Here is a 20,504-nt window from a genome sequence, read left to right on the forward strand (position 1 = left end):
TTGCGTCGCACCTGGCGCTGCATTGTGCCGTGTGTATGATAGGGCCCTAACACTAACTGGGGTTACAGACTGGTTGTTTGCACTGTAGTTTGTCAGTGGAATTTTATGAAAATAATTTTAAGTATTGGTGTTTAATAGTTAATGCCAATGTCTTTTGCACAAAAAAATTCATTAGGAGTATTAAAAGAACTGTTATTTAAACCATTAAGGAATCTAAATCATAAGAGTAATCAGAACCAGAATTTAAAATCAAGGCTTTTTAACATTTCTTTTCTAAGAACTGCCGTGGACTCTCTTTTCTTTGGCTTTCTGGCTACCAGCTACCTCTTATTTCCAATCAATCCAATCCATCATGGTAGATCAACTGATGAATCACTTGAATTTAGTTGCATGCTCTCCTAAACGCATCTGATTTTTCATTCCTTCCTCTCTCAATGACATGCTGTTCTGGTGAGGTATCGTGTATGGCAGGAGCTCAGCTGTTATCCCCTCCCAGCAGTCAAGAGTTAGCGGGGAACTTATTTTATGTCACTGCCTCTCATTCGAATATTGAAGATACTTTGCTTGTAAACTGCCTCTGCAGGACACTAGTCTTCATTTTTGAGGAGGAAGGCAGGAAAGTAGTGAGAGGAGAGTATGCCAGGTCTGGATTAGTTCCCTGCTGCCTGCGCAGGCCTGTATTGAGTATAGTGGATGACTAGGTCCGCCACTCCATTGTGCTAAACAGAGGAACTGGAGTCCGCTAATTCACTTGCATGTGGAGTGCATGTGTCTGTGATTGCTCATTTTGAGATGAATAGACCCAGAATGGATGAAGAGGAAGAGCGGAGCAAGGGAGATTGATGACAGGGAGGGGGTGAGGAGCAGAAGTGTAGAGCGTCGGATTAGGGAGGAATGATCCGCAAAACAAATCTGACACATGGTAGCCTATATATCATACATTTGTGTGTCTGTGTGTGTTAAATGTACAGTTGAAAATTCTTCTTAGAAAGCAAATGTAATACTGGTATATTGTTGCAAACTATAGTTAAAAATATAATAGTAACAGGGTTATATATATACTGTATATATTTATTTATTTATTTATTAAATAAAAGAGAAAAGAGATCAGATTTACAGATATTTTGCCCAATTTTTTTTTTTTTTTTTTTTTTTCTTAATTAGATGTCGGTTTTGTATTGTTGTGAAATGAACATGAAATTTGACAAGAACAGAAGTTAAACATTAATTTCTTCCTGTGATGGTAAAGCTTAAATTTAGCATCATTACTCCAGTCTTCAATGTCACATGATCCTTCAGAAATCATTCTAATATGCCGATTTGCTGCTCAAGAAATACTTATTATTATTATCAATGTTGAAAACGGTAAAACTGTAAAAGAAAGTTCAAAAGAACAGCGTTTATTTGAAATATAATTGTTTTGTAATATTATAAAGGTCTTCATTTTTCAAGTCTTAATAAAAGTGTTCATTTGTTAAAACTAAAACTCTTAACGACCCCTGTGATTGCAGACTCACCTCTCCTGATGGGATCGACTCCAAATGAGAAGAGGTGGAATTAAGACAGGAAATTAATATTAGGGGCACGCAAATGAATAGAAGTCACAAAAGGAAAGGAGCAGAGACACACATACACATTACAGGCAAATCAAGCAAATATTAAACATTTAGTTAACTCTACAAAACAAGAATATACAAACAACATTAAAACATTAAACTACAGCTGTAAGATTAACAACCCAAGCCCCCCCCCCCCCGCTCCCTCCCCACAGCCCCATCAGTGTTGTTACCTCATTAAAGCCGAATCAAGGTAATGGATCAGTCCATCTCAGACCCCAGGGGAGTGGCTTTGATGTTGAGTAGAGTATGGAGACCTGAAAGAGAGAGAGAGAGATCGAGAGACTGTGAGATTTCGCCATGCGGCATGACTAACATGGCAAACGCCCACGACCAACTTCATACATGAATACACACACAGAACAATAATTTACAGGCCTGTACAGACCAATACATCAATGTGCATGCATTAATGTGCACTGTCATACATGTGTGCATAGCTTTAAAACGTTTTGGCTCATTTGCCACTGACAGCTTACACACACACACACACACACACACACACACACACACACATGTATGCATATTAGATGTGAAGAGTTCATTGGCATGCTTATTATAAGAATTTGGAATGCGTTTATACAAATCATTTATCGCCAATGTTCCACAGACATTTGGACATTTAAACTGCCTGGGATGGAGCATTTTGTTTCAGTGAAGTGGTCATTTAGATATTAAGGGAGCAAAGTGTCTCGTTCACATGCTTTGATGCAGCAGATGTTAGATCTGGCGAACTGCGGTGCTGCTGGGGTCGGTTCATATTTCTATACCGCCTTTCTCAGCATTACTTTCTTCAACCTGATCCTAGTTTCCTTTATCCAAACCTTAGCAGGTTACTGTAGTGAAAATAGATAGTCATGTCAAATCACAATAGCTCTTAATACAATACAGATTGTTTCAAAGCAGCTTTACAGTGATAAACAGGAAAATAATGATAAATTATGCTAAACAGAATTCAGTTCTGCTGTAAAGCAGCTCTAAAAAAGACAATAGTGTCATTATTCAGTTGAAGTCAGTTCAGTGGTGATTTAGTTCAGTAACCGTGTAAAGTTCATCAATTGTGAAATGAGTTCAATTGAGCTATAAAGCAGAAAACAGTGATGTCATCATCATCCAGCTCAGTTCAAGTGTCATGATAGTTTCTATGCAGTCAATTCAGTAATATTGCTGAATATTAGGTGTCCCCAACTAATGTACGTATACTAAGAAACCTACATTTTCATTTGTCGGTTTGTGCTTGTAATGGATGACAAGAAGAATATTGAATTTGAGCTTGGTTAAATTGTTATATAACTATAACCTACTGATGCCATATTATGATGTGATTCTTCTGTTTTCTCATGCATTTGTTTCTTTATTTCTTGCAGGATGACCATTCCATGTTCTTCCAGTTTGGTCCCTCTATAGAGCAGCAAGCCTCTGTCATGCTTAACATAATGGAGGAATATGACTGGTACATATTCTCCATCGTCACCACCTACTATCCTGGATACCAGGACTTTGTAAATCGGGTGAGAAATCTCTCAACATTTTTCAGTCTTCATCCAAGCCTACAGTATCTATGTGCTATACATATACATATACATATACATACAAGTTTGGGGTTGGAAAGATTTTTGCAAAGTCTCTGTGGCTCACCAAGGCTGCATGTATTTGATCAAAAATACAGTCAAATTGTGAAATATTATTACAATTTAAAATAACTGTTTTCTATTTTAATATACTTTCAAATTGAATTTATTCCTGTGATACAAAGCTGAATTTTCAGCATCATTACTCCAGTCTTCAGGGTCACATGATCCTTCAGAAATCATTCTGATATGCTGATTTGCTGCTCAAGAATAATTTCTTATTATTATCAATATTGAAAATTGCTGCTTAATATTTTTTTTCTTCATTTTATTCTTTGATGAATATAAAGTATTTATTTGAAATATAAATCTTTTGAATCATTATAAAAACCTTTACTGTCACTTTTGGTCAATTTAATGCATCCTTGCTGAATAAAGTAATTCATTTCTTTAAAAAAGATAACAATGTTATAAAAAATAATATGAAAAAAGTATTGACCCCAAAGCTTTGAACAGTAGTGGGTGTGTATGTTGTCATTATTATGCATATTATTTTATTATTATTATTACATTTATTTATATTTTTGGTTATGTTTTAACTTTAACATGGTGTTTCTCTAGATTTTATTTCTAAAGGAAATTGTGGTGCAGAAAAGCATTGCTATGTGGTTGCTAATGTGTTCTGCGTGGTTTTTAACATATCGCCATGTGGTTGCAAGGGTGTCCTGAGTGGATACCAGGGGTCGCTATAGGTGATTTCTAGTGTGTTTTGAGTGGTCAGTTGTATTTCTGATTAAAGGACGTTCATAATCCCGACAAAATTCCATTCAGCAGAACCTAGTCTTGTTTATCAAATCATTGAAATGCATCATCAGGTTGTATAAATAGGCGCCTATCCAGAGCTAAAACGTTTTGGCCAAAATGAGATTGGGATCTTGTGAAACCCCAGACCGTACTGGTGTTTGCTTCACTGCCCGTAATTCTGGAGACTCTAGCTGGTTGGGTTCACACCCTAATCCCAGCGTTGTGACTCCCGCTGGGGAGCCAGCCGCTGCAGCTCGAGCCTCCTTCATCATCAGGAGTTTGCCAATGCTCCTGTCTCAACTAATGCTCTCTTCCTCTCCTCTGTCTTCTGTACGCTGGGGCTCCTGTCAAAACTAATGTACCCGTCCTCTCCCCTATCTTCAGTATACGTTGCTCCTACAGGAACTCCTCTCCAATTCTGTTTCTTCATTTCTGATTTAAAGGCATAGTTCACTCAAAAATGAACATCATTTCGTCATCATTTGCTGACTCTTATATCATTCTCAAGCCATGTGACAGCAGAAAAAAAGGCTGCATGCAAGATAGAAAGTCATACGTGTTTAGAATGAAATGAGGGTGAGTAAATGATGACTAGTGGAATTTTGCCTGTGACCATCTTTCTGTTCATTCATCACTCTCACACAATTTATGCCTTTAGACTTGTGTACAAGCCCTATAATAGTAGCGTTGACCCTTTTAATTCTTGCTAGCCTCTTTAGAGCAGAGGTTATTGTTGTTAACTATTCAAAACATTTTGTTAATTGAAATAAAGCTGAAATAAATCAAATAAAATACACTCAAAAAATGAATTTTGGCCTCTTGTTAAAATAATTAATTAAAATAAGCAAAAGTAACACGATTGTTTAATATTGTCACAACTTAATTTAATTGTGTTCAATCAACCTAATTCATTTGTGTGAAAACTACATGAATCATTGTTGTTGACATCTAACTGGGCAGTGGATCTGTAATTCCCAGCATGCTTTGCAAGGGACTGCATTAAGAGGGTCAATTTAGGGAAAAAGTGTTATTTTATGTGTTTTTCAGTAAATGGAAAGATGTTGTTAGTTAATGTTAGTGTTTAATGTTCAGTTATGTTAGAAACTTAGAGGACTTTCTGTAATGTTTTTGAATTTTGTGGTTACCATTTTGCAGAAGAGTGGCGACTGTGTTTAGGCTGTGGGCTCAGAATTATGCTATATGTGCATTAAACCTCGTGTTCAGGCTGTGGGCACTCAGTATACACTATGTGTAAACCTCACTGGCAGTCTCGCAGACCTGCACAAGTAATATTATATTACTATGTAAAAAATGGTTTTAATTTGAACACTAGTAGTGTCTATCATTAGAAGTGACCGTAGAGTCAAATTAGCTAAAATTATAAGGTTGACGATTTAAGGCAGGACAAAAACTAAATGTAGTTAACCTGACAAAACTTTATCTAGCAGGAATGACTAAATTAATTTAAATTCATACAACAAGATTACAACAAATTATTTCAAACTAATTCGATTTTGTTGGAAAAATGTAATTCAATTTCGTGGAAAACCTTTCCTTAATTTAGTTAAGTTCGTTCAACAGATTATTTTTTTGAGTGTAAGTGCTGTCAATCGATTAAAAAAATTAACTATATAATTGTGATAAATCGCATCTAACATTTAAGTTTTTAATACATTTTTGTTGTAAAACTTTCACATTGAATCTTCAAAATAATGTAGAAACAACATAAAGACAGTATATTATAATTATTTGTTTAATTGGATCTTTTTACTAAGCACTATGAATGAAGGCCAGAATGAAGGCCATTTGAATAACTGAATAATCTTTTAACATTTAATGGGTTTTAAAAATATATAACAACTTTTAATTTAAGTGAACTTAAAACAATCTTCACATAAACCCATTGTAATAAATGTCACATTTAGCTGTGCCTTTAAGTCTTTCCCCGCAAGAATATTTTGTTGTATGAATATCTGAACATGCAATATGCCAAAAGAAAGAACAGACATTTTTTTTTCTAGCTTCATCCCTTTCTTTTTTGTCATCACTTAAATATGAAATAAATATGAATATGAAAAAATAAATAAATAAAAAAAAACTTTTGAGCAAAAAAACGGAGAAAATTACTTTCAGATCGGATTGGATCGGATCAGAACGATGGTCAAAACATAGATGGAAATGGAGTAGATCGAGTTCATCAACACCCCCAAAGCTTCACAATCCTATTGCTTGTCCTGGGTCGACATTTCATTTAGTAACATTAGGCAGGTTTGATTTATATGCTGTTTAATGTTTTATGATAATTTACAGGAGGATTTACAAATGCATCTGCTTATGTATGGGCTGCGTCCGAAAACTGACAAATGCTGCCTTCGGAGGCACTCCTAAATTCATATCTGGCACACAGTGGTGTGGATAGAGTTCTTAAATACACAGTGATACAACGGTCAGGATTGTGTTCTTTGATTTTTACTGTACTTTTTGTCATTCCCCAAATCAGGAGCAACCTCAGGGCAATGCAAGCAGAGCCCAGTAGAAGTCCAGAGGATGCTCCGCTTATTGAGGAGGCTCAACCAGCAGGCTCTTGATGTTTTTGCAGGTGTATAGCAGGCAGGCTCTTGATGTTCTTCCAGTGAGACCAGTGCCAGGGTTTTGTGTTGTCTGTTGAGAGAAGAACAATGGTTCAGGTGATTCCAAATGCTTGGACAAACTGTGTCCAATGCTGGTACTCTCCTCTTCAGTCACACTGACATCTGTTGTATTTGTGGCCCTTCATCTTCTGCAATATCCTGGGTTGCCACAGTACCTGCACTATTTTTCTTCTCTTTCTTTGCGCTTTGTTAATGACCATGGAAATACCTCGGTTTGGAAATTCAGAATTCGCAGTGTGTCAGGACCATATTAGTTATCAGAATCGTTATTGGTTGATACTGGATATTTATTTCTCCTGTTTTTACTTCTACATTACCTTTGTTGCCATCTAACAATCACTCATCAGAACTCATCTTTATCAAACTGCTTGTTTAAAAAAAAAATCTCTATTTTCATATTGTACATTATAATGTTGTGATGCAAAAATTCACTTATTGTGTTTTAAAAAAATTAGTGAAGACTAAATTGTATAGAATTTTAATATTGACCTTTTTTTTTTGGTTATTGGCCATCAGATAAAAAATAATCATCCGCTTATCAGTGCTGATCAGAATTTTTATATCGGTCCATCTATAATATGAACAAGTGTTGGTTTTGTTAACTAAAATCAAAACTATAAAATATTAAAATATATTAAAAACTTTTTTTTTTTAACTGTTATTATATTTCTTAAAATAGTATACATAATATAAAATGTATAAGGATATTTCCAGCTCTGTGGTACTGGATGCTCACACTACACTTGACTGCATATATGTGTGTAATGATACTGTCAGGGCAATTTGCAAGTCTGTCAAATTGGCTTCAAATATTGGGCGATACAGTAATATGCATCATCAGAATTGTGGGTGCAATAATTTCATCTAGTTCTTGATTCGAATGAAAATCATCTCTGTGGACTTGTGTTTGAACAATTTGTTATGAGGAAATGCAGTTTAATTTCTTTCTGTCTCCTCAGAGTAGTTCTGTGCATTTTCAAATGTGGGTTTGGTTTGCGTCTTTACAAATGATAGAGATAAAAAAAGAGAAACATTTGCAAGGCCGGAATCTGGAAGAAGTGCATGATGGGAATTTTTTACGATTAGTGTTTTCATTATTCCTTATATTTGCTTTAACTTTCACTCCCTCTTTGTCTTTTTGCCTATTTTCTCTTTTAACTCCCTCTTCTCTTAATATATCTAAAGAACAAAAGCGAACAGTTTTGGGAGATCTGGAGGCAGCAGAGAGCGTGTTACAGGACATGCCAGTTTTTTGTTTTTTTTCATCTTTCTCTGTCTTTTTTTTGCTACCTTCCAGATCCGGAGTACAGTTGAGAACAGTTTTGTTGGCTGGGAGCTGGAAGAAGTGCTGCTGTTGGACATGTCAGTCGACGATGGCGACTCAAAGATCCAGAACCAGATGAAGAAGCTCCAAAGTCCTGTTATACTACTGTACTGCACTAAAGAAGAAGCCACAACCATTTTCGAGGTGGCACATTCTGTCGGCCTCACTGGTTACGGTTACACCTGGATCGTACCATCTCTGGTGACAGGGGATGCAGATAATGTGCCCAACGTCTTTCCAACAGGTGAGAAGGGAAGGATGGTTTGAATTGAAAAACTATTGTAATATTTCAGATGATTGTTTCAAACGCTTCCTTTATTTGCAGGTTTGATCTCTGTTTCCTACGATGAGTGGGACTACGGGCTGGAGGCTCGAGTGCGTGATGCTGTAGCCATAATCGCCATGGCAACCTCCACAATGATGCTGGATCGGGGTCCTCACACGCTGCTTAAGTCTGGATGCCACGGCACACCTGACAAGAAAGGCAGCAAGTCAGGAAACCCCAACGAGGTGCTGAGGTGAGTCAGGCATAGCGGGGTGCCAGGGTTCAAACACTGACATCTGGGGTCTGCAATCTTACACGTACACAGGCTCTCTCGCAGGCACACACACATTTACAACACCTGCTCAGGAGGGTTTCTCAACTAATGGAGTGTTTTTGAAAAGGGTGAACAGCCCTAGACAGGTGCACAAACACACACACACACACACACACACACACACACACACACACACACACACACACACACACACACACACACACACACACACACACACACACGTTTACTTAGCTATCTAAATGAGGACATTCTATAGACATAATGGTTTTTATACTGTACAAACTGTATATTCTATACCCTTACACTAACCCTACACCTAAAGCAACCCATCACACAAAACTTTCTGCATGTTTACATTTAAAAAAATAAATAATAATAACTTAATCGATTTTTATACCAGATTTACAAATGAGGACGTCCCTAAAGAGAGGTTTTTGGAGATTTTGTCAGGTTTTGGTCACTTCTGGGTACAAATTTGTCCCCAAAATATAGTTAAGTAGGTACAAACACACACACACACACACACACACACACACACACACACACCGTGGTTGGTGTTAGATACCTTTAAAGTTTCGTGATTGAAAAAGTTATTTTTGATCTATAATGGGTGCTATTTTCATGATACCATTTTTTCCCCTGATTTAATTGGTGATTTGATGTACGCTACTGGGGGTAATTTGGGGTTGGTAAGATTTTTTTGTAAAAGAAATTATTACTTTTATTCACCAAAGACAGTAAATTGATCAAAGTGACACTAAAGACATTTAAAATGTTACAAAATATTTCTATTTAAAATAAATGCTGTTCTTTTGCAACCTCTATTCATCCAAGAATCCTGATAAAATATATCACAGTTTCCACAAAAATATTAACCAGCACTTTTTCCAACGTTGATAATAATAAGAATGTTTCTTGAGCACCAAATTGGTATATTCAAGCTTTTGATATATATAAATAACAAGGAACTTTGAAAGATTCATTAAAAAATACATTCAATAGAGATTGATATTGATATATTGATATATTGATATTAATATTGCTGATGCAGGCCTTTAAAATAAATAAATATAATAGGCCTATTATATATATATAAATGTATAATATTTCATATTTAATCATTTTACTTTCATTTACCCTACTTACTGTGTGTAAATTATATTTATGATGACAAATGTGAATTTAAGATATAATTAATTACCTAACATGATTAATCAGGATTAATCACTGAAAACAATGAATTATTTGGCATTAATTAATCAATTAATTTTATATAGATTTTTTAATCTATTTACACCCCTTAGAGTAACATAATGGAGTCAGAAACCTTTCCCTCGAAATGGGATCACAAATGGCCTCAGGAGATGCATTTGAAACGCATGTTTCAAATTGTAATTGTAAAAGGTAATTGACAGTCCTTCTCACCTGTGATTGGATCAGCCGAGACGGATCCTAATAAAGCGAGTCCTAGGTTAAACAGCACTCTCTTGTAGCTGCACCGTACCTGTAACACCCGGAGAAAAAGAACGAGTGAGAGTGACAAATGGACAACAAAAGAGAAAAATGCGAGAGGAATAGAATCCACATTATTGTTAATGTGGGTCTGCTGTAGCTGCTCGCTGAAGTGTCTGGCACAGAGCACCTTTCACTTTTCTTTCCCCATTATGTCTCCTCTGACATTCAGCCCGCGCCCACGTGTCTGTACCGGCCGGCTGTGGTTTTCATCTTAAAAACATAAATATCCATCGTAATAGAAAAGTGAGCTTTTCATCTGAGCTCCTCTGTTCTCTTTTGTACTGTTATTTGACATTTAGTATTGAGGGGCATTGATTCCTAAGTATTAATTAGCGTTTAGGCTCGGTCACAGTCTCTTTTAGCCAGTCATTTGATCTGCTGGTGAGGAGTTAATTGAATGCTCGAGGCAGAGCAGGATTAGGAAGCCAAATGGAACAACAGCGGAAGCCTCTCTCGCTCTCTCTTTACGTCTTTTAATATAACAAACTTTAAATCCCAAAGAGACATGGGTGGAAAGCAACAGTAACAGATTCAAATCTACCTCTCATCCACACTTTGATATGAACAGTTGTGGCACACGCATGCCGAGTTTCCTCTGTGGATTCTTCATGTGCCAGCTTCAGCAGAACAGACGACGGACTCACCTTTCCGCTGGTCTAGAGTGTCTATAGCTGTGTATACAGTACCATTGCAGGTTTTTTATAACATATTGATACTTAATCAGGCCTCGAAATTTATCTTAAATTCAATAACGACATTAAAAATTAAACTTAAAGGGATAGTTCACTTCAAATGTTTAGTCATGATTTACCCACCATCATGTTGTTCCAAACCTGTACGATGGAACACAAAAGAAGATTAAATATCTTTTGTGTTATTGTACAGAAAACTGAAAATGCATACGTGTTTGGAACAATATGAAGGTAGATAAATGATGTAAGACATTTCACAAAAATATTAAGCAGCTGTTTGTTTTCAACATTGATAATTATAAGTTACATAAGCACAAATAAGCATATTAGAATGATTCGTGAAGGATCATGTGACACTGAAGACTGGAGTAATGATGCTGAAAAATCAGCTTTCCCATCACAGGAATAAATTACATTTGAAAATATATTACAACAGAAAACATATTGTTATAATATTTCACAATATTAGTTTTTCTGTATTTTTGATCAAATAAATGCAGCCTTGAAGACATCATAAAATGTTTTATCTTTTGAACAGTAGTGTTTAAAGAAAAGTTATTTACAGTATTACAGTATTTTTTCCCCTTTACTTCCTAAATCGCTTTTCTTCTGCGGTTACTTTCTGTTTGCTTCAGTCTCACTAGTTCTTGGCCGAAGACTCTTGTTAAACTCTTGTTAAACTTGTCTGTGTAAAGTGTTGCAGGGCTGGCTAGCAGTGAAAAATTCACCAATCCTCTGATCGCTTGATTCTGCCGTCTCTGAAAACACTTTTTAAATACCCTTTTCAATGCTAATTTTTGGAAGCTGCTTTCTAAAGCATGTATGTAAAGGAGCACTTAATTCCAGCGCATAGGTCGGACACGGACCAGTCGATAACACATTGTGCGTGCATTTAATATGCAAATTACGTACAAATGCACCATCGATCATTAAAAAAAACACCACTTAAGGTTTGATTTAAATGTTAAATTAAACATTTATAATGTTTCTGGAACAATCTGTAGCCTGGAGAGCATGTTATGAAGACATATAACTGTGTTGTTACGGAAAGCTTTGTTGGTTTAGATGAGAGAAGCAAGTAATTAAGTGTGTGTGTGTGGGGGGGGGGCACTTTTATGTTATTTGTGAATGGTGAGTTTACAACAATTACCCAGCGGACATGGTATCTGCTAGAACAAGATGGTTGCATTTGTGTAATTAGGCAGATGTGTTGCCTTTAGAGTCGCTGAAGTGGATTTTTGAATTGTCTGATGAGAAGATAAGGACACACTTTAATGTCTTATGAATGCTGGAGAGCATAATAATAGATACGAGGAAAAGTAGCCGTAAGTACGCACCAGAGAAAATAGTTTAGTTTACAGTCCTCTGGGAGTGCAGGTTCTTCTCGATCACCCTGCAGTGCACACTTGGGATCTCACATATGCGTGCACACGCACACACAAGAAGCTTTTGAATGACAGCCTTATGAGGTGGGCTGAATGAGAACCACCGGACCCTGTAACCCCTCGAGGACTCTAATGATCCGTTTCCACCATGATGGAGACGATTTAAATGGCATTCCAAGATTCTATATTATCATTCTGGAACACCCACCATGCTCTGCGGTGGATCTGTCAGCGATGATGGAGGGCTTTTCAGCTGAATGGGTCATGTTCTGTGATGGTTAAGGGCCTGAAACAGCCTCAAGGGGTTCCTCTGAAGGTCAGCTGAAGGATTAGGCATGGCTGTAGAAGGTTAGATGTTATACATGTACCCTATAAAGGTTGAGAGTGGGGTTAAATGAGGCTACACACTTCTCTCAGCTAAATTGATCGCAAGGACATTGTGTGGGTTGTTCTTGCGAAAAATTTAATTCAGATCATGCTAGAATTTGAATGATTTAATCAATTTCCTGGCTCTTTTGTTCTGAAACGTATTTTAAAGACAGTTTCCACATGTTTATAGATATTTGGAATATGGCCAGATAAAATATCATTACCTTAATGACGCTCTAGCATTATTCCTTTTCCAATTTCCAATTTCACACTTTGTTTTTAAAACCTCAGTGTTTTATTATTTATTTATTTCCAAAAAATGTTTAACAGGTTTTCAGATTTCAATTATTTTCAATGATTTTGATACATTTTTTGTTTTGATACATTTCAGAAATGATAATCAAATTGTGGTAATGAGGTTGAAAGTGAATCAATTATTTATAGACGCACCAGCATCTACTAGCAAAACTACGCTCGCTAGTGAGAAACGGCATGTAGCTTTTAAGTTGCTAAACTATTTTACTGATAAAACCTTCTGAGTAGCACTGACAACACGTTTCTGTGCGAGTGTGTCCGTACTGTATGTGTGTGTGTTTGAGTGGGAGAGAGAGCGCGAGAAAAAGATATGTGCTTTTCCATAATAACTAATATGCATAATACACAATAAAACGTAATTGGTTATTTTTATCCTATTGTTTACTATATGTATTTGCTTGGTCAATGTCGTTGTTGGTTTTGGTTCTGTAGGCTGTAAAGACCTTTGAAATAACTGAAATCATTTGGCGAAGTGATTTGGATCTGTAATGCGGTTAAGACCTGCCGGGAACTACTTTAGCCGTGCGTTTCCCTGAAAATATTTACACATCTCAGAACGTTCGTCAACCAATCAAAATCAAGCATTCAACTACCCCGTAGTATAACATGTAATAAACTTCTTTTTTTTTTACTTACAAAACTTTACATTTACTTTACTTTTTAAAACTTTAAAATAACAAGAAATGTTCCAGTAGGTCTATTACAGTTTTTCAACATATATACAGTAGTAAGAGAACTTGTTAACCAACCAATTAACAGGTTTTTACTGTATAATTTTTTACTGTTAAAATTACGTAGTATTAAAATGTACACAATTATAAATGGATTATGTGTGTATGTTTTTTGGTTTGTGTGCATATTTTGTGTTTTCCCTCCTTGTCTCTCTGATGCTTTGACTCCTCTGAGGTGCTTAAGGCTTGTGAAGCTGCCAGGCTTTTATTCTCCACTTGACTTAATTGTAGCCCCTCAGGCTGGTGCGGCCAGTAGACCTGACGCCCGGAAAGTTTAATAAGATGGTTGTGGATGTTTTTATTACGGTATGCTTTTGGGCAATGCTGAAATACGCTGACAATAACTCTTCAGAAGTAGGTCAAGATATCATTTGTACACTTTTTGCTGGTGAACCCATGCGGTTTCCCTCCGGTCTTGCACTTCTCCATCTATCTCTCCGTTTCTGCTCCGTCACACTGTGTTTCGGTCTCCATTTATTGTTTGCTTATAGAATACAAAATACACGATGAACAGTCTGCCTTTACAGAATATTTGGCTTTTTAAGCTTTCACACAACTCAATTCCCAAAGGTGTGTTTGTGTTCCTTGACACAAAGAGAAAGTGTGTCTATGTATTAGTGTGTGTTTTAGCTCCATTAGAGTGGTGGTGGTGTATCGCTGTGTTACAAGGCCCACAGGCTTCCCTGGGGAAGGGGTTTGATCATTACATGGTGTCCTGTGTAAGTAAAGGTAATTAATCTCTGGTTCACCCAGGAGCCTGTAACTTGCTTTAATTAAAAATGCATACATAAACACACAGACTTCTAGAAAAACCTATACACACTTCCACAGCCCACATCCACTTTCATATAATGCACTGTGGGTGGCTGTGAATATGGGTGACTGAAGTATGATTCCATCAGTGTTCAGCTAATCCGAAATCCTGTTTAGGTTAACTAACATTGTGATGTTATAATACCTCTTGCGCTTTAAATCCTCAGCAGATTTTTGTCGCCCTCGTGTTGATGATGCATTAAAATAATCCAGTGCTGGTGGGCAAAGACTGTAATTACCTCCAGAAGCCTTCCTCCCCCTAGTGGTCTTCTAAAAAAAAAAGAGAGAGAGAGAAGGCAAAGCCTTTTTGGGATTTAAGTTAAATTCATGCTTCATTAGATTTTTACATGGTTTCCATGTTAAATGCGCACACCATTTACCTGACATTATCAACAAGCAACTTGTACCATACTATAATATTTTTGTATGTTTATATTAAAGGGATAATTCCCCCCCAAATTAACATATTGTCTTAATAAAACTAACTTAATAAATATTGTCATATCAAAGTCTCATTAAGTTTGTGTATTTAAACACTTTTTATATTACTTAAAGTCCCTCTGAGGTGAAAATCCAGCTTTTAATGTTCTTTATATGTCTATGTGGTGTTTTTAATATGCTTTAAGACAAAACGTGCAAATTAAGGCGAAACACTACAGGTGAATAGGGTAACATTTTTAACTAGCAGATATCACCATGAAACTTTCCCAGTTGATTACCTTCATTAAGATGAGAAAAAAATGTATTACAAGTTTTCTGTAATTTAATGTTTAAATGTGCAAATTAGGCAATATCTAATTAAATATGCGCTAATTTGCATATATAAAAAAAAAAAAAAAAAAAAACGAAATCTGAGTATTGGATAAAGCCAGCTTGAAAATAATTTTTTCATTGTGTTCACATATTAGATGGGGAAAAAATTACAGAGGGATTTATGGATATCTACTTTTGTTATCCTGTAAATCAGAATATACTGTCAATAGCCTTAAAAAAATGATTTTCGCCATGTTTTTTGGAATAAAATTTTATATAAATCAGGCTAGGAATAATATATTTACAAATGTATAAATGTCTTCATAATATAACTAGGTACAAGACTGGAAAGTTAGGTGTATATAGGTGCTACTGAAGTGGAGATTTTGGAAAAGTCATTTTGAGAAAACGGGCTTTAAAGATTTATCATCAGCCATTGAGATTGCGCATTCAGCCCTTTTACTTTCACGATTGGTTGCTGATAATAAGGAAATTACCATATTTGGATCCGACAGGATTGTACAGGAGAGAGAGAGCTTTCTAACGGTGCATGTGATGACAGGGTGCAGACAGCGATCGCGGAGCAGCATGTTGATTAAGAACGCCAACTTTTGTTGAATTTATGAGAAATCTACAGACGCAAACAGACAACAAAAGTGTAATAAAATAAAGACCTAAATGTGTATTTGGGACTTTTTTTCACCACAAGTCTGAAAGAAGACATGTTATGGAAGACAAATATCCAAAAATCTCAAATTGACCAGTAAAAAAAACCTATGTTTTTGCCTGCCGTGTCTCGCCTTAATTAGTCAACACCATTGCTGAGTATTTTCTCCTTAAAACTGCAGTGAACCAAAGACAGACAGTTTCTGACGTCACAAACTACCTTGTTACCAATCACGTCAACGTGTGATCGTCAACGAGTGGATCTCTGAGCTGGTGTGCGTGAGTGGAGGCGGGGCTAATTTGCATATTTATAGAACCGCGTATACTAAATGAGGCAAGGGTGTAGAGGTGCATTCAAGCTATTTTAAGGCATGAAGAAATTTTTTTCAAGGAAAAAAACATTTAAATATGTCATTTTGGTGATCAAAGATGAGTTTTAAGGGATAAAATGATTGGCTACAGGGGGAGTTTAAAAAAAATACACTAAAGTAAAAAGCATATTTTATGCGTCAAGCATTTGTTGCTATTAATAGTCTGATTATTTTCAGACCATTAGTCAGCTAATCCTCTGTAAACACAGTTGGTGTCATGAAGGTTGCCGACACGGAGATGCTCGCTAAAAATCGCCTCAGTCACAGATCATTTAAAGTCATTTCAAGTTCATTTCGATTCAGATGTGAGCAGAAGTGGGGATGTCTGAGTGGGTTAGTTGTTTACTTTTTAATTAGTTCGTCCATTTCCAACAGTTTGACCATGCCAGGCCAATTTGTGAACCGTTTGCAAACATGATGGGCAGGCGTTATCCCATTGCCAGGGGTTGTGCAGTATGCATTCATATTTCTTCCGTCCAATCACGTTGCACCTTCCGCAGATCATTTGTGTAACTCATATGACCTTTTTTGTAAAAAAAAAAAATATATATATATTTATAACTATTTTCCATATAACAAATTTGCCTCATTTTCGGGTGTGATCTTTTTTTTCCTGCTGAATTCAAAGTCAAATTTGAACCTGGGTCCACCTACATTCTAAAGGGAAACTGTACCACTACCCCTGGACTTTTTATGTAAAGAATTAAGTTGTTAAAGCTATTTTTTCTTTGGTCATGCCTTATCTTGCCTAGGGCACCAAGTGAGTCGGGACCGCCACGTGTGCCCCATCAAAAACAATAGGTGCAAGACATCCGTGGGCTCAGGGGAGCTAGAGAGACACTGCCTCCTTCTGTGATTGTCTTTGTTGGACAGTGTTACTTTGTAAAAATGAGTGGTTTGAACAATATTATACTACTGATCATTTTCATGTGAATATTTTTGAGAAGGCACCTTACTTATTTGAGTATTATTTCTATAATATTATATTATTCATTAGGGATGTCAAATTAAAATTAGAATTCCGAATATTCGTCGAATTTAAAATAAAAATGCAATAATGGTGCATTCGCATTTTAGGTGTGTGTCAGATGTGCTGATTAGATTTGTTGTTGCATTTTAACGTTTTTCTTAGCCTGTCCAGTTGAACCCAATAGATGCAGCTCTGGTCATTTAAAACATTGCAGAAATAAAGCAAACGATAAAGATATAGTTCTAAAAATCGTTCTCAATATTAAAGAATAGCAGAGTTCACACCACAGCTATAACGAAAATAGCCCAGAGAAACTATATCGTTGGAATCACTTTCAGAACGTTTTTATCCAGCTGATGGATGATAAAAACATTGACAGCCAATCAGAATCCATCCTGCTGTAACGAGCTTGAGCATTTAAAGTGACAGACAAGCACGAGTTTAGAATAAACTGAACGATAGCATCCGCTGGTGTGGATGCTAATATAGTTATCTTTATAGTTATCGTTCTTGGTGTGAACGGGCCTTTAGTCTATAGTCTCAAATATACTTAAGAATCAAACTATCATAACAGTGTATTTTTAATGACCTCATCTGTCGTCATGATGCCGGTGAATCGCAGACGCTTTCTGAACTGCTGTTTTCTCACCGCTGTCATTGTTGTGTGTATATTTTGTTATTGAGAGGAAAGCGCACAGCACATATTTACATATTCATCTAAACCAGTGGTTCTCAACCTCTCCTGCAGGGACCCCCTGACAGGCCATGTTTCTGTTTTAACCCTGAAATGGCACACCTGATTCAATTAATTAAAGGCTTAATGAGCAGTTGACTAATTGATTAATTGACTAATTCCTACTCTTCCTACTCTAAAAACTACTCATTAATTGAATCAGGTGTGCCATTTCAGGGTTAAAACAGAAACATGGCCTGTCAGGGGGTCCCTGCAGGAGAGGCTGAGAACCACTGATCTAAACGTAGCTCTCAGCAACGCCGGGATGTTCGTTAACAGTATATCCCTACAAAGGTGTTTATTTTTTTTACTTCTAAGCAAAGAACGAAAAAGAACTTAGCTGTGAGTTTATAGAGCTGCAGTTCACTTAAGGGCCACAGGTGTCGCTAACAACAAGGGTCTCTGAACTCTACATTTAGCCCCTTTAAGTTTCAGTTTTTCATGTAATATTTATATTTTCTTTTCTTTTAATTCAATAAATGTTTTACTTTTAGTTAACAATGACAACCCTTGCTCCTCTGAGAAAACGCCCCTGCTCCAAACAAGATGTTAATGAATAAATCGCATACAGTCCTCACACTCCCTCAAGTTTTCGATGGTTGTTAAAGCTGTACCCTGTTGACCTGAGAGGCGATTTCACAGCCTCACGACAAGTATCACAAAATGACAAAGAGTCAAGCCAGGAGATGTTATGTCAGGGCTAAAATGAAACATGAGAGGAAACCCTTGAATCTAAGATCAAGTCATTCATAGACCCTTGAATGATTACGCTTTTAAATGTATGGGTGTACGGTAAATCTGAAGATGAGTTTTCTAATGGCAGATCAATGCTAGAACTGAAAAATGTCGTATGCGATAAATCTGGTTGTCTGTCTTGTCGATATTGATCTGTTTGTATTTATAGCGACAGATAAATGGGTCTGTGCTGCATCATGCGTCTCGCTGTAAGTACAAAAGATGCTACCTCTCTCTCCATGTCTCTTCCTCTCATTCTCCCTCACTCTCTCGGGCGAGATTACTGTTCCCATGGCAACACAGCAGATTGCTTGGAGATTGCTATGGTTGTGGGCACCATGGTAACACATTTTATATGCTGGTGGGTCTCTCTCTCTCTCTCTCTCTCTCTCCCTCTCTCTCTCTCTCTCTCTCTCTCTCTCCCTCTCTCCCTTTCTCTCTCTCTCTCTCTCTCCCTCTCTCTCTCTCTTTCACACACATCCTCTCACTTTCATTCTATCTGTTGGCAGTTTGGGGTTGTACATACTTTCTGTCAGGAGTCCGCCCTAACACACCCATTTGCGAACTGATGGTGCGCGTCTCTGAGATTGTAGGTTAAACGGATCATGTGTGCACTTAACTATTGCAGTTTAAATGTCTAAAATACATTTTAAGTCTTGTTTTAACAAATATACCTGCTGGTGGATGCTGTAACTACACCGATCAGTGGGCAAATAACGTATTTTTCCATTGACGACCACTATGTTTTCTGACTAAATCCATTTTTGCAAACAAAACATAGTCTAAATCTCAAGTATTTGATTAAAAGTCTGATTTGGACTTAACATTGTCATTTTCCTGCGCCTCCCCAGGACCCATGGTTGCTACTTTACTTCCAAAGCCTCCTGTGAGCCTCAGATGAGCAACTGCCATTGAGATGAATGGCAATGCTAACGGTTAGCTTTGTCCGGATGTTATAGACCTCCTCACAGGAGCCCTTTTTTGTGTGTTGTTAGCTTCCGTACAACACTGCTTTACAATCTTACTCCAATGAATTGTACATGCATGAGACACAGTCACTACTTGTTTGGTCATTCTTCTTTCTAGCCTCTCTCTATTTCTAGATTTCTCTTTCATGTTCTCTTGTTCAGAGCAGATATTTATTTCCTGTGTGGTGAGTCGTTTTCATGAGGCCGATTGTTGTCATGGCGACGACAGCCCACAGATGGAGGCAAGAGAGCGAGGAGTGCAGCAGAGAGTTTTCACTGGCTCTGACACAAAACTTGTTGACACACATACATGATACTCATGTTATGATGAAAATCTGTGTGCATATCGCTGCTCAAGGGCACAAACACACACACACACACACACACACACGCACCTGACTACGGACTGATTTACTGTCACTGTCTAAATTGGGTCAGTTCTTCTACGTCATACATTTTACACCCTGATGGCAGAAAAGGGAAACGACTTACAACTTGTCCATGTGATTCATTTTCATGATGTTTTACTGCTGATGTCTTTTATTAGTGTGGGGATTTTTATGTTGTGTGTTTGACACAGTCGGGTGAATTGATGGAAAGGGGAAAATAAATGGAAAAAGCACTGTTTCTTATTTATCTATAGGGCTAGTTTTCAAACATGATATTTCTCTGTAGGTTTTATTTTTATGAAAGTCAGTTTATGTATAGGCACATCACTTAAAGGCACATAACTTAGAGTTATCAAACATTTCCACTGTTATTGCCCAGGAAAAACATATTCAGTTCATTTAACATATGAAGACTTCAGATGCAAAAGTCTTGTCTAAAGTTTTTGTTTAATATTAACATTTTTATCAGGCTCCTATTTATAGCTTTCTACCCAAGTACCGGCATTTCTGAATGGGCTGAGGCTGGGATTTAGTGAGTTTGAAGTGAAAGTATTTGATGAGCGTATACTATGT

General features: G+C 36.8%; 1 protein-coding gene across 4 annotated transcripts in view; it reads left to right on the forward strand.

The window, feature by feature from the left end:
* grin2bb (glutamate receptor, ionotropic, N-methyl D-aspartate 2B-b) overlaps nucleotides 1–20,504 on the forward strand; it is a 105,087-nt gene that overhangs the window by 63,907 nt on the left and 20,676 nt on the right. For all 4 annotated transcript variants that reach the window (XM_079864185.1, XM_079864187.1, XM_079864186.1 and 1 more), the window contains 3 exons: nucleotides 2,984–3,127; nucleotides 7,940–8,210; nucleotides 8,292–8,484. In XM_079864185.1, coding sequence (XP_079720311.1) covers nucleotides 2,984–3,127; nucleotides 7,940–8,210; nucleotides 8,292–8,484 — 608 coding nt within the window. The remainder of the gene's footprint in view (nucleotides 1–2,983; nucleotides 3,128–7,939; nucleotides 8,211–8,291; nucleotides 8,485–20,504) is intronic.

This window comes from Squalius cephalus (assembly GCF_949319135.1).
Source record: "Squalius cephalus genome assembly, chromosome: 2".
NCBI classification, from domain to species: Eukaryota; Metazoa; Chordata; class Actinopteri; order Cypriniformes; family Leuciscidae; genus Squalius; species Squalius cephalus.